Source organism: Hipposideros armiger, unplaced genomic scaffold (genome assembly GCF_001890085.2).
Source record: "Hipposideros armiger isolate ML-2016 unplaced genomic scaffold, ASM189008v1 scaffold_764, whole genome shotgun sequence".
Lineage (NCBI taxonomy): Eukaryota > Metazoa > Chordata > Mammalia > Chiroptera > Hipposideridae > Hipposideros > Hipposideros armiger.
This window is the reverse complement of record NW_017732114.1, coordinates 171924-186947: the sequence shown is the minus strand read 5'-3', so window position 1 is coordinate 186947 and position 15024 is coordinate 171924. Positions and strand designations below refer to the sequence as shown.

The 15024-nt window shown below is 38.3% G+C and overlaps 1 protein-coding gene across 1 annotated transcript in view; it reads left to right on the top strand.

Moving 5' to 3' along the window:
- Positions 1-6178: 6178 nt before the first annotated feature.
- LOC109373968 (collagen alpha-1(XIX) chain-like) overlaps positions 6179-15024 on the top strand; it is a 65928-nt gene continuing 57082 nt past the window's right edge. The window contains exon 1 of the mRNA XM_019628230.1: positions 6179-6338. Within this exon, the coding sequence (XP_019483775.1) occupies positions 6228-6338 (111 nt within the window). The 5' untranslated portion in view covers positions 6179-6227. The remainder of the gene's footprint in view (positions 6339-15024) is intronic.

Below are 15024 nucleotides of genomic sequence, written 5' to 3'. Positions count from 1 at the left end.
TTTCTGGCAGCTTGTGCAACCACGTCTTTTTATAAATGTTGCAGATTTTAACATGGCTATCAAAGCACTAAAAGTTGGGAGCTTCTATTAAAAATAAAGGACTGCTCTATATAGGAAAAGAAAAATATTCTGTAGTTTTGGGTTAACACCTGAAGTGCTTAAAAATAAGTATAGATTTATGAGCTATCATTATTTCCCTCACTAGCTATGTTTTATGACTTCTCATAATTACTTAAAAGGGGTTTTATAAACATAGAAGTTTACATTTAAGATGGGTAAAAATGGGTTTATGGTAAAATAATTTGACAGCAAGAATGTCCTTGACTATCAGAAAATAGGTAAATCTGTCACCTCTGATAGAGAACAGGATCTGGTCAAATTTATCTTACCTTGTTTTAGTTGAATAGCCAACTAAGCAAAGCACTTTACCTACATTGCTATCTTGGAATTTTTTTCTCTTAAGTCAGCACAGACTAAAACATGTTGCAGCACAGCACCTGAATAAATACAATAATTTTTAGTTCAACTAATTTAGTCCATGGTTTTCTCTTAATTAAAATCGATTCCTGTTTTAAACAGAGAAAGGTTTATTTCATATTTTTCTTTTCCATATAATTCTATCTTGTAAGGGTAATTATGTTTGTTGCCATGTAACTTGGAGGCTTCTGCCTTGCCTTGAGCGCCATTTAGTCAATCTATTTGGTGATGTAAGGTTGCAAACAGGTGATTGCAGAATGTTTGTTGAAAAAGTGATTGAAGATAAGGTGCCAGAGCATAGTGGATAAGGGCCTGGACTATGCAATGAGACACACTTGAAAGAAAATCCCAGCTCCGTCAGGGTTTGGTTCACAGCCTTAGTCTTAAATTGTAAAAAGAGGACAATAGAATTGTTGAAGATTTTAAAAAGATAAAATACGTAAACTACTATGCCTATGCCTAGCACATGGTGATTTTTAAAAAAATGATTCCATGAGAGTCATAAAATAAGCTAAATAAATTCTAAGTTAAAAATAAATGTTCCAAAAAAAGGCTACAGTGAAAAAAAGTCACAAATTTATAGATATACACCTGACATAATGTACTAGCTAATCATTTATAATGTATCAATGTTGAATTACCGTTGTATTTTTAATTTTTACATAGGATTGGCTATTTTAAAACATTTAGGAATTAGAACAAAGTTTAATTAGAGGCCATTCTTCATGTTCTAAGAATAATAGATTAAACAGAGTTGTGTTCTAATTTTCAAAAATGAAAATGTACCTTAGATTTGAAAAAAGGAGTGAAAAGGAACTATGAAGAAGACATTTTCAATTAATAACAGCTTTGTCTTGACATATTATTGTCCTCAGAGTCCCTGTTCTGGGAGTCTTCTAAGTGAGAACAAGTTATCCTGTGATTGTTTTAGCAGTATAGTAATATAATTCTCTTAGATATGATACCAAAATGAGCCTTCCATTTTTCCATACAAATCCTGAGATTCGGTCAATACTTTGTCATTAGAAAAGTGTATGCCCTCAGTGGCTTAACCTCTACAGGCCTCGTATCAATGAATATTTGAAGACTATATTAAGAAACAATAATTTATTGTATTAGGTGCTCTGGGTATTATTAAACATGGGAAGACATGGTTTCAGTCCTCCTGTAGTTTACAATCAAGTCGGAGAGCCAAATACAGAAATGTTGTGAAACAAGGTAGACGAAAGTAAATCGTCCTTAAAGAAAAGTAAATTGTGCTCTGTTGTTCAGAGGCAGGGGAGGGTTTGTTTGGTGGAAGAAGGCCAGGCAAGGAATCGTGTTATAGAATACACCTGAAATAAACCTTGAATGATCAGAAGTTTGGCAGAAGTTTAATAGCCACTTCGAGTTTCAAATGGAGGCAGCAACATGAATGCATGAATGGGAGTGTGGAGAAAGCATGGGACATGTTCATTCTGTGGTTACAAGTAATTAATCTTGTTGTGGCATAATGTACGTTTAAGGGAACTGAAGAGACTAAATTGAGGCTACACTGTTTAGGGCCTTGAATTCCAGGGAAAGAATTTAGCTCAGTAGGAAATAAAAGTTAAAAAAACAACAGCAAAAAAAACCCTTCATGTTCCTCATCTGAATAAGGGGAGAAGTAGGGTTGTTCTGTTTATTCTTTCAACAAATATTTATAATAGAAACAGCAAACTCATCACTTCACAAATATTTAGTTGCAATGCCCCTTTCAGTATGATGGCTCTGTGGTGATTTGTAAGTATGTGTATGTAGACCGAGAAAAAAATATGGCTGTATTTTGTTCACTGAAATTTTCTGACCCTGACACTTCCGCATATAAACATAGTTTGCCTCTCCTTTGAACTCTTCCAGTATATCTACTTTGTCTATTAGATGTTGTATTTTCATTTGATAATATCATTATATATGTACACGTCTTCTCTTACCAGATGTTAACTTCAGGAGGTGGGGCCCATCATCGACCTATCTTTGTATACGCTATAGTGCTCCACTTAAGAGGCATTTAAAAACATGTTGAATGAGTGAACAGTTTAATTAATACCTGCTTCCTAGTGAAATCATTAGACTAAGTTTAAATGTTTTAAGTTACATACTAATTTTTTACATGGAAGATTCTTGCTGGAAATGACTGAAAAGGTACTTGAAAAGCAAATTTCTCAGCTCCCTTAACACCACTGCCTCATGAATTTGTTGGAGATGTATAAAACACACTTGTTCATTTTTGTTATATTTTTAATACAATAGTAGTATATGTTCACTATAGAAACTTCATCTATTACAGATAAGCAAAAGGAAGAAATAAAAATCTCCCATTATCCTAACTCAGAAATTGCAGTTACCGTTTTAGAGGAGTTTATGAAGCAGACTCTACGTGCATTTTTTTTAAAGCTTTTAATACACATGGCTAATTTAGAAAGACTGATCTATTTTGTGCTTCTTTAGAGGTATTGAGAATGCTCCTCATTTATGCCAACACTGCATATAATCACTAATATTAATCCTGGCAAAATGGGTAGGGAAAAAATCATTCCTTTATAAATGTGCTTTTCTTTGAATACTAATTAAATTGAATATTTTTTTCAAGTATTTATTGACCATTTGTATTTCCCTTGTGAATTGCCTCATCACATTTTTGCCTTTTTTTCTATTGGGATATTTCTCTTCCTCTTTTTGAGAACTGGATGTGTATTAATAAACATTTTCCCCAGGCAGGTGATTGCCTTTTACCATATTTCCTTTCAGAGTCACCGATCCCAAGGAAGAGGGTCTAATAAACTAAGTGAAAGTCATATCTATGATCACCTCTTATTTCTAAGCTGAGCCAATGCCATGAGCTAGAATGTCTTCCAGGAATGGAAGTAAACATAAAACAACCAGTGGGATATTATTTTCTCTATGAAAAGAAATGTTTTCAGAAACAATGGTAAAAATAACATTTAAAATTTTAAAATGCCCTAATTGACTTTTGATGATGACTAAAATTTTAGAATTAATATGATTACTTTCCTTTTACCCTTAAGAATATCATACGTAGTACTGGCTTAAAAAGAAATAGAATGGGAAGTGCTGGCTAGTGATGACAAGTCAGATCTGGTAATTACAGTTAACAGTCATGTCTGTTCATACACTATTGAGGCAGTGAAGTATTTCCGTGGGATATGTATGGAAGTCATGTATGGCTGTGCCCCGTAAATTCAATAAAGAATGAGCACTTTTATGGTTTGGTACTAAGAAATTAGCTGGGGGCAATGCTGAAATTCTTTCTTCTTGAAAAATGGAAACTATGATGGGGGGAAAAAAGTGAAATAAATTACAAAAGGGGGGAAAAGCAACATGGCTGGGAGTACAGAAGTATATATAGAAAAAGGAAGAAAAGGAAATAGCCATAAAACAGAAGAGATTGAGAAGTGACTCTTAGAAAAAACACATTCTTTACAATTTATTATGCGGCACTTATCAAAATCTAGTACAATGTTCATTTTAAATCATTTAAATTATGTCAGTGGGGCATTACAAAGATGGAACAGGTTTTTTTTTAAATGCATTAAATGGAATTTATCCCTCATTTATTTTACTGGCATAAAAATAGTTGAGTGTGTCTTCCACGGGGTATAAATGTTGAAAGCAGTTTGTTTTGGAATCTTTAAAAATTTTTTTTTAAGTACACACATGCACACAGCTACACTGGGCATTAGAGCCCCACAAGCTGTTTGCCAGAATTCAAAGTCCTGTCAGATTCCCCTGTTATTTTCAGATGTTCGTTCACCAGTGATAGCTTCAAAAGAAAGTGGGGAAACTGGTCATTTATAATTTTATTTGGGTTAGACAAATAAAAAGCTCTTGGTTAGGATCTCTTTCTACTTGAAGTCACTTTAAAATTCATTAAAAAGTATTGGATAAAGGACCAATACCTAGGGATATAATAGTTTCTGATTGTAAAACCAGCCCAGATTGGAACCAATTCCTGAAAGAAAAACACAGGAATATTTATTGATCTGGGGACGTTGGTATATCTAGGAACAAAGCAAGTAACAGATAGTAATTTTAAATTTTATTTTATTTTTTTCACTTTCTTCCAAAGTTATGTTTAGTTCACTGTTGTGAGTAGAAAAAGGAGCAACTTAAGATAGAAGCAAAAATATAACAGTGTTTGGCTATTTCATAAACACCTTAAAGATTATGAAATTATTAAAATGTTTACAAAAATATTACTAAAAAGAAGTTGGTTTACTTGAATTAAAACACAAGTTAGAGACAAAATTTTGGACTTCCTGTTAGGTAATTTTAAAGCCTTACTTTAAGTACAATTAAATGTAAAAAGGTGAATTTTATAGTCTATCAGAGAAATAAAGCCTGGATGCTCTTATTTCAATTCACTAACAATTAAAAGGTAAAGTACAATTGCTTAGAGTGAAAAAAATTCAAACAAAGTAATACTTTAAAAATATTAGTGATGGTCACTAAAAGTCTGATGAAAGTTTGTGGATCATGTTTTCAAATGGCCATTTGAGCAGCATGACTCATGTGATATCCTTCCTCCTTGGTGTCTTTCCACAGTCAACCAAAAATTAGTGATGAAAATCACATGAGAAGGGACTATATCAGGGGTTTTTAAATCCTGACATATAGACATGGTTTTTATCACTGTGGATGCAAGGCTCTAAAACTGCAGGTATTTTGATTATGAGGATAGGGTTAAAAACCACTAGTTGACTCTTTTAACAGTTTCATCTATATGGAGTGAAATATTTTTTTCTTAACATTTTAATTTTTTGACAGCCTGATTTTATTTATTTCCTGGTAGGTAAGCCCTGATATGTGATGTGTATTTCTATGGTTTAGGGTAACTTTTAAGCTTAATGATTTTCGCCATTATGGGTCAATAATATTATTTGTCCTATTTCCTCAACTGGGGCAATGCTGAACTAAAAAAACACTATGTCAATTTATCTGCTTTCTAATGAGTGGGTTACTTTTCCAAATATTACATATATAAAAATATGTATATTTATATATACACACACACATATATATACACATATGCACATATACTCTCTGTATGTACATATATGTGTATGCACTTACAAATATACATATACTTAATATATATGTATATATACACATGTTATATATGTGTATATATGTGTATATATATATGCTCTACACACACACACACACACATCTGCAGAAAAATGTCACCTTCACATGTTCAAAGTGACCCCAAAGAGTTCAAAATCCAGGATTTGTAGCACCAATCCATGGAAAGATATATTTAAAATCACAAAATAGTTTTTTGCACTGAGACAAACGAAGTCACACAAACCTGTACATATAAGCCTGATTGATTCGAAGGCAGCAGGCAGGCTTTCTTGATTAACTTTATATAAGCTCCTGACATAAGTGATAAATGAAACAGAAATGATATCCTTTTTTAGCTCAACTGTTAAAAAGCCAGTTATTTACTGGTGAATATATGCCACAGACTACTTTGAAGAGACTTCTAATCAGAAGTGAGAAACTCTGAGCACCTGGCATCCAACCGTCACTCTATCTGTTGAAACTGCTAATAAAACATAAACCCGAAAGGCATTATTCCCAGCTCGAAGGCGACATTGTTGTAATTAAAGAAAACCTGTGCTTGAGTTGGCAGAGTCCTGTCTTGCAGAGTCCTCCGTCCTCGCCGAGTGGGAGGGTCACACTGGGAGAGACTAATAAGGGCAGAGATGCGTCCCCCTTCCCCACTCGCAGGGAGCTCGCTCGGGCCACTCCTCGGCGGTGCGGCAGCCCTGCCCGGACTCCACTGCGCCTCTGAGGGGCTCAAACACACATTCAAGGTAAGCTGCGCAGCTCTGCGACCGGCCCTTTCACTTCATCTCTTGCACACATGCCGGGTCTATATCATCTGCTCATGTTTCTGGTCATTTACATGCAGCTGCCTTTCAAGAAAACGGAAAAACTGTGCTACACATGTAAATACGTTTGGGTGGGTAAATAATGCACACCTGCAATTACGCATTCCCATAGGTAGCTTCACAATGGGACCAAAAACATTTGGGCATGATATGGCCACTTTAATATGCTACCTAAAATGTAGTTCGTATCCTATGGTCACAATGCAGGCTGTACGCTTTATACTTTAGTTCGAGGTGGTTTTTCTAGCTATGTGTGTTTGTAAAGCAGAACTGAGCACTGCTGATGCGGGTGAGAACAGACGTCAGATACAGAGTAAAAAATATCCATGGGGTTAAATGCACAAAACAAACTCAATATAAATGCATGCTGTTAGATATATTTTTTAGTCTATGTCTAGAGATTGTACCCGAGAAGCGAGGAGACAGGTTCCGGCGCCTTGCTCTCGGGCGGGATTACTTATTCCGACCTGCGGGTATTTCTCCCCCAGTGTGGCTTCGCGGGGTTGGGGAGGACGAGCGCGGGATCCCGGGACTCCGGCCTCCCGCAAGCCCTGGCTCGTCCCAGGCATCCGGCCCTGCTCCTTAATTACCCTGCAGCACGCGCAGCGCAGACGGGCCGAGCACCGCCGTCGCCGCGGGAATGTCCCGGTCTAGCGACTGGAGAACGCGGTCCCCGCCTCCGCCGCCTTTGCTGCGAGATCCAGCCGCCACCCCGTCAGTGCGCCGGCGCCAACGCCACCGCGGTGGTGGGAAGGGAGGTGGCGCAGCGCAGCCGGGCTAGGACGCTGCGGGGTCCCGAAGAAGTTTGTTGGCCCAGACCCAAGCATGCTGCCGCACCCCCGGCACGCTAGCTCCCTTTAAGCAGACGGGTGTGTAAGTGAAACCTGCCGCATATAGGTTATTGAGGGAGGGAAGGAGGGAGGGACGGAGCGCGCAAGTCAGTGGGCAGGTGAGCTGGTGGACAGGCCCGGTTACAGGAGCGTCAGAGGCAGAGAGAGACACGGATTGGTGAGAGGGTGGAGAGGAATAGGGTACCAAGAACACATTGCTAGCCTCGGGGGACAGTGGGCTGGGATCAAAAAGAGAAGAACCCAGAACCCGGAAAATGTATAGAGTTTTAATTGAATCATCCAAGAATTTCAGCAGTGAGTGACCATAAGCCACAACATGAGGCTGGGAAACAGAAGGGTAAAGGAAAAAATTGTGCTGCCTCCTCCCACCCCCAATTCCAAGACTTCTTAGTTCCATCTTCTCCTTGGAGAAGTCCGAGAAGAAACAAGATAAGACAATGGTCAGGATAATGGAGAGAATGAAATAAAATCGCTCCAGCAGCCCCTCCCCACAGATAAGAGAGAGAGCAATGGTGCTTGTTTTTCTGCCTAAATTAAGCATTACTGTCATTCTTTAAGAGGTTTTTTTTGTTTTATTTTGTTTTTTTAAATTGCCCACATACATGTGTGGTCTTTCAACCTCCCCTTGCTGGTGTTTGGGGATAAAACTGTAGGACCCTCTCTAAGTAGAGATCTTTGATATATGCCTGCAGAGGAGCTGAGATGTTCTGGTATTCAGATGGTGCAAACTGCACCTAAAAGCCTCTTCCTGAGGAGGAATTACAGGATTCTCTGAGTTGGAATATCTCTTCACAGTGGAAAAGAGGAAAGGTGACCCCCAGGGGTGAAAAACTCATTCTCTTTGTAGGGGATAAAAAATGGAGAAAGTAACTGGTAGGTGAGGTTTTTGTCCAGCCTGATCTCTCAAATTGGTAAGGAATCTAAGTGGAATTTCCTGGAAAAAGAGCATGAAGGTGCTCAGTAGAGCAGGGGAGTGAGCCTGGGTATGAACAGGTCAGAGAAAGAACAAAAAGGTGAAAGAAAATCAAATGTGATTATTATCACAGTTTGGACATTATCTCTGTATCTGAATCGTCATCCAAGGAAACCATCTAAAACAGATGGGAGCTCTGATGTTCTCCAGAAATGGAAAATTTCCATCTACTTTCTGGTCCTCCAGTTTAATCTCTCCAGAGTGCTGCAATTTTAGTTCATTTTTCCCCCCCACAGACAGAAATATCCAGCAGGTACACAGAGTGGATGGTTTTAGAGGCAAGAGAAGATATGAAGATAGAAAACCATGGTTATATTGCTAATTGGTGTCATAAATACTAATTCAAGTGAAGAATGAAAAATAAGCAGTAATACAAACTAGCAGGGCCAGAAAGATACTAATAGATAACCCGGAAAGGATGCTGGAACAATTTGAATGGATGGTACTGGAGTTGGATTATTTAAGGCAGGCCATGTTGAGAACATAAATTTTAAAGAGGCAGAGAATAACAAGGCTTAGCAGAAGAGAGCAAGAGAGAGGGAATTCCAGCCAGAAGGAATGGCATGTGTGAAGTCTTAGAGGTGGGAGCGAGCAGTCATGTGCCTGGTAAGACAGAGAATCCAAGCTGGGGTGAAACCCGAGATGAGGAGAGCAGATAGCACCTGCCAAGGAGAGATTGGAAAGGAGAGGCTGAGGCAAGGGGCTCTTTAGGGTGTTATTTTGTAGGTCTGTAGTGAGATAATCAGGTGAGAAAATTGCATATGGAATGTGGAAATTGATAGAAAGGTGATGAGTGCAAGAGTAGAGCAATAGGTCTGTGTTATCTATGCACTGGGTTTATGATCTCTCCCTCTGAGAGAAATCAAAGACACTTTTGATTGTAAGATTATTAGATCAGAAAGCTAGGAGAGCCCTTCAAATAGAATGATTAGGAAAAGTGAATAAACTAGGAAAAACTATACATATATATTAATTTAAAATTTTAACTGGCATTGTGTGATGGATATAGATATATCTGTGGAAACAGAGCTAAAGAATTGAAATCTGAAAACAAGTAGGTCAGTCATGATGGTCGAAATTGAGACTAGTATCCAAATAGTTGATGGAGACAACTATAGTTCAAGCAAGTCACTAAAACAAACAAGTTGTTGAGGATAGAATCTGTTAAGCATGCTCAAGGGGAACCTGAAGTTAGAGACCCTCTGGGAAGTAGGCACTAGTTTTGAAGTGACAGAACTTTGAGAAAATGTGATATAGTTGATCAGTTTTAGAGGAGTAGAAACAATAAGAACCAGAGAACATGTTTTCTGTGAAGGAAGAGAGCAACTTTGAATCAATATATCACTAAATAACTAAAATTATGTTCACTGAGCCGCCTTTTAGTAACTTTTCCTATATTTCTCTTAATTTTTTACTTCATCCATATCTTTCAATGAATACTAAGTCCATATCTGGATAATACTTAACAGTTCCAACCCTTTCATTTGTTTAGTCCAAACCTGTTGCCTTAGACTATTGATGGTACAAATTGATCAAATGTGTACCTACTAAATGCCAAGTTTAAACAAAGCCCAAATGACAAGATACAATTTTTTTTCTCCAAGATGTTCAATATAGAGAGGAGACAGAGTACACACAAGTTGTTACAATGCAATATAGAGCATGCTGAAACAGAGATGGGTACCAAGCTCTGTTGGATTGCAAGGCAGTGAGTAACAAATTCTGTCTGCGATGGTTCTCGCAGACTTCATGGAGGATGTGGCATCTGAACTGCAGAGTAAATGTTCACCAGATGGAGAGAGAATTTGAAGGACATTCCAGCAGCCAGAACAGCATGTGCAGAAGCCTGGCACGTTTGGGGAATTGTGAATAGTTTAATGGAGTAGAGTTCGCTTGGAAGGAGGTGGCAGGGTATGAGACTTGGACAGATGAGTTGAGGCCCCATGTAAAAGAGCCTTGAGTGCCTCTCTGAGGAGTGGGCAATGAAGAGCTACCGGGAGACTTTAATGAAGCAGAACTCTAAGTGATTAGATCTTTGTTTCAGAAATGGAATTCCTGAGCAGTAGGGAGATGGAATTAAGGGGAACAAGACTGGAGGAAAGGAGTCTAGTTAGGAGCCTATTGCACTTTTCCAGATTAGAGATGATAAGGACATGAAGGCAGTTTTTATGAGGATGAGAAAGTTGATAGGGATTCAAAAGTCATTTTAAAAGTAGATTTGATACTTTGGTAGAAATATGATATGGTGGGTAAGGAACAAGCTGATGATTTTGAAATTCTGACTTAGATTTCTAAGCTAATGATGATGCCTGTAATTAAAAGAGGAAGGCCAAGAGGTATCTGTACACTATAAAGAGGGCAGAAACCTTGCCTAAGCTGCAAAAGACTTCTCAAACTAACTTCAGTTTCATTACTACGGTCAATGAAAAAAGTAATGAAATAATGCTACTATAGATCTAGTCCTAAACCCTAAGGATATTTGTCCTCTTATTGACTTGGAGTTTTAACTTCGTAGGTATGACTTTGTAGTCAGTTTTCTCCAATAGTTTATAGACTCTAGTATAGCTTCACTAAAGATAGAGCCTAAAGATTGGTAAAAGAACAGATGTGTACCACCTGTTGTTTTTGCTTATTTACAAGTTGTGTCACTTCATAACAGTATGGCCAGATTCTCTTGGTGGAGTTATGTACAGGCATACTGGAGGGTAGTCAAGAAGGTTTGATTTAAAAAATTGATCCCCTACCCAGCCATACAGCATTTCTCTTTATAATGAATGCCCTGAAAATATGGGTCCTTTCAATCATTTCACAAATCAAGCCTACTTTTTTGAAAGTTGAAATGTTGTGTTGCTCATTTTACAGTCTATGTAAAGTGAATCGGTATTCCCTTTCTATTTTCTCCTCTCATTTTCTTCTTTCACTTGTCTTTCTTCATGTTATTTTCTATTTTGGTGTTAGAACTAATGCCCTGACTCTTTATATTGGGTTGTCGGAAAAGTCATGACATATTTTTTCTATGTTTATTGTTGCAAAAATGCGTCATGACTTTTCCGACAACCCACTATAACACCAAATTTCAAAGAGGCAGAATGAGTGTTATGAAATGTTAGATCGCGCAGCAGTAAAATTATTCATGTTCCATAAGCATATTTGGTTTGGTTTATTTTCAGATGGTTCCTGATCATCTTATCTGGCAAGCCCACCATTCCATAATTCTGTTTATTCTGTTTTCCATTGCTTCCTAGTGTCGGTCTCTCAAAGATAATGTATGCGTATGTTTATTCTCAGTCTCCCTCAGGGACTCCCCCTAATTGCCTCATCACTGTATCTCCAGTGACTACTGTTATCCCCAATGGTGTATAGTTCTAACCTCATCCTATTAATGGCATGAAAGATTAAGCTTCCCATTGTTTCTTTCTGTTCTTTTTTGTCCTCTTTGTACACAAATATTGATTAATAAGAGATTTTAAAAAATACATGTCCTAATTAAAATATTCTTAGTTTTGATAATTGCCTTATAAGATTTCAGGAATTGGATTAGGAAGTTTAAAAGATAGTGACTTATTATTATTTTTAAAAAATAATTCCCTTTACCCAACCAGGATCCAAAACTGCTCTGGTTGGCAGAGGATGGTGAGAATAACGGGTTAGAAGTAGAGGTCAGAAACAGGCCTGTAAGCAGCAATCATCTCTTTGTTGACGTGGCAATGAGAAGTCAGTTATAGACAGGACTGAATGATTTTACAGGTTCCTAGGCCCTAACAGTGTTGTCTGCTCATGACCATCAGTGCTGGGCGTACTCACCGTTATGACTTTAGTACTTTGTAGCGCTGGAAAAGAGCTATCTGGGGTTTGGCTAGACTCTTGATGGAGAATAGCTGACACTTTAAAAGGAAGTGCATAGGAATGTAATAGGTCTGTCCCACATACTGATACTAAACATCATGTACCAGCATAGGCTTTTTAGTCAAGCTGAGCCGGACTTGAATCCCAGGCTGTGGGATCTTGTCTATGAGCTTCAGTGTTTCTTATCTGTAAAATAGAGACCTGATATCTGTCTTCAGTACTACCCTTAGGCTTGGGCAAGAGGGTCCCTGCTGTAGGCCCTCCATGTTAGGAGGCCTTCATATGCCCTTGCTCTGGATGTGCACCTGCTCTCAGGGTTAAGAGTCCAGAGAGGTAAGGGGAACTGCCCACAACAAAGCCTGACCTGTCATACCAGGCTTTGGGTACCCAAGATTCTGAAATTCCCTGACCGAATGACCATTAGTCCTCTTGAAGTATCTCGTAGACCTCTTCCTTGGGTCCATCTTCCCTGGGGCAGACCATACCACTAGTATGAACACTCCTAGGTTCAAGGGGGTGGTCAGGGAGTGGCTGTTTGCAGGTGCTGTAGACAGAGCATAGACTTATTGGCATGTTCCCATATGTGTAGTTGAGGCATCACATGGTGCAGACAGAGCCAGGAAGGGGGAAAAATGAGGAATGAACTTTGGCCCATGCCAGAGACCAATGCATTCCTTGTAGTCCACCCTGTTCAGTTCTAAACTTGACCTTGGCTTTCAGGTCTTTGTGAAGGTTTATTTACCAAGATAAAAGGAAAAAAATATATTCCTTATCAGTTTTATTAGCTTTATTTTTAACTTTAAAATATTTAGATATATGCTATATGGATCTCTTGTCACATACCCTGCTAATGTGAGGGGTAGGTATGCCTGCCTCTCAAGTTATTATGAGTGTTAAAATAAAATAGTACATATAAAAGAAATTCTACTGCAGAAAATGAGACTATCTGTGACCCATATTCTTCAGATCCTTCTTAAAATGTATCATGAACCATCTTTGTACAAATTTGGAAAAAAGTGATTTGAGGGTCTTATGAAACCTTAGCATGCACGTATAATTCTCCCAAGGTTCTACATTACTCACTCCACTGGGAAAGCATTAAAGGTCTGTGTTAAAGTTTAAATCTTACCCCCCCCAAAAAATATATATATATAGAAATCAAAGTCATCCCTGAATTTTTAAATAAAACTTATTGGAAAAGAAAAAACCAAAACACTTAAATCTTACCTGGGAAGAAGAACACATTAAACTGTGATAACGTTGGCTTCGATTCATCTGTAAAACTATCTTAAGGGCTGGCCGAGTGGTTCAGTTGGTTAAGCACTTGCTCAAGAGTGAAAGCTCTGAGCAACAGCGGTTCGATGCCCAGCCTGAGCTGAGCTGCCGCTGAGCTGCCAACAGGTGGCAGGATGGCTCAGCCAAAAAAAAAAAAAAGAAAAAAAGAAAAAAAATCTATCTTGATAATCGCCTAGCTGGGATCTGAGGTCTAGAATAGAAAATAGGCAAGTTTTGATGAGGAAGGAGATTGTGGACAAAGCCCAGTATTGAGAAATCCAGAGAGGACACCAGAGGCAGGTCCAGGGTAGCAGGAAGCTGCCTGAGCACAGCAGGTTTCCGGGAACAGTGAGAACAATCTGAAGGCGAGGTCCAGAAAGACCCCAAGGGAAGTTTTGCCCTTGACAATTTTGTTGGGGTCAACCCTGCAACAGCCTGCAGCAGAGGTTAAAGATCTGGAAAAGGTGTTTTTTAATTTAATTTAATTTTTTCAATATGTATACAGGATTCATTTTGAGAATTTGATAGAAAGTGTTTTCAAATGTTTCTGAGTGGAGTATATCTCTATTTAATTAAGATTGGAACACAGAAACATCCAATAGTAAACACGTTTTAGAAATGTACAAAAAGAAAGGATGTTCATTGTAATGATCCTTGAAATATTATACGAGTCTGAAGTGTATTAACAATTATAAAATAAAGATTAAATTATTGTCACTTTAGGTTCAAAGATAAGTGTAATTCACTGTACCTCAAGATTTGAAAATTGGCAGTTTCTTTCTTTTTAAAAATTGAGTTAATATTTATTGAGTCCCTGTTTTTCCAGGCATTATGCTAGGTGCCCAGGATACAGTGATGGACCAGACAGACATAGTCCCTGCCCTCAAGGAGCTTAGAATTGGGCAAGGGCAATAAACATGTACAAAAACAAAATAGTCTGAGTTAGAGAATAATGGGTCCAGGGCACAGTCAGGTAAGTGCTTTTCCACATAGTAACCTTTAAATTAAAGACATTGGATCAACAGGACCCAGTACATTCCCAGATGAGGAGATAGCATGCACAAAATCCCTGAGGTTGAAAAAAACCAGGGAATTTGAAGAATAGAACATTAGTGAAGAGAAAGGTATCAAATGAGGCTGGAGAGGTAGGTAGGGGCCAGATTCAGGGCTCTTAGGCTAGAGAAAGGCTTTTGGATTGCATTTGAAGGACAGTGGGAAACCATCAAAGGGTTTGATACAGGGAAATGACATGATCCAACTCTGGTTTTAAGAAAAGCTCACTAGTGCTTATGTAGAGAGTGTATTTGGTGAGGAGCTGATAATGGATGAGGGAAATTAGTTAAGGAAGCTGTTGAGTCTGGATCAGGGCAACCTGAACCAGGATAGTAAAAGAGGAATGGTGAACTCTGGTTGGATTTGAAATGTGTTCGGAGTAACACTGGTATGGCTTATTGACGGCTTGGATGTGGGAGATGGTAAGAAGGAAAACAGAAGAATCAATGTGATGCTTAGGTTTCTGGTCTGAGCATTTCGATGGGTACTAATTATTGAGACAAGAGAATGAGAGAAACAAGTTATGGTTGAGAGTCAAGTGTTTAATTTGTACTATAGTTATAGATGTCCGTATGACATCTAAGGGTAGGCAGCTGGATACAAAGTCTAA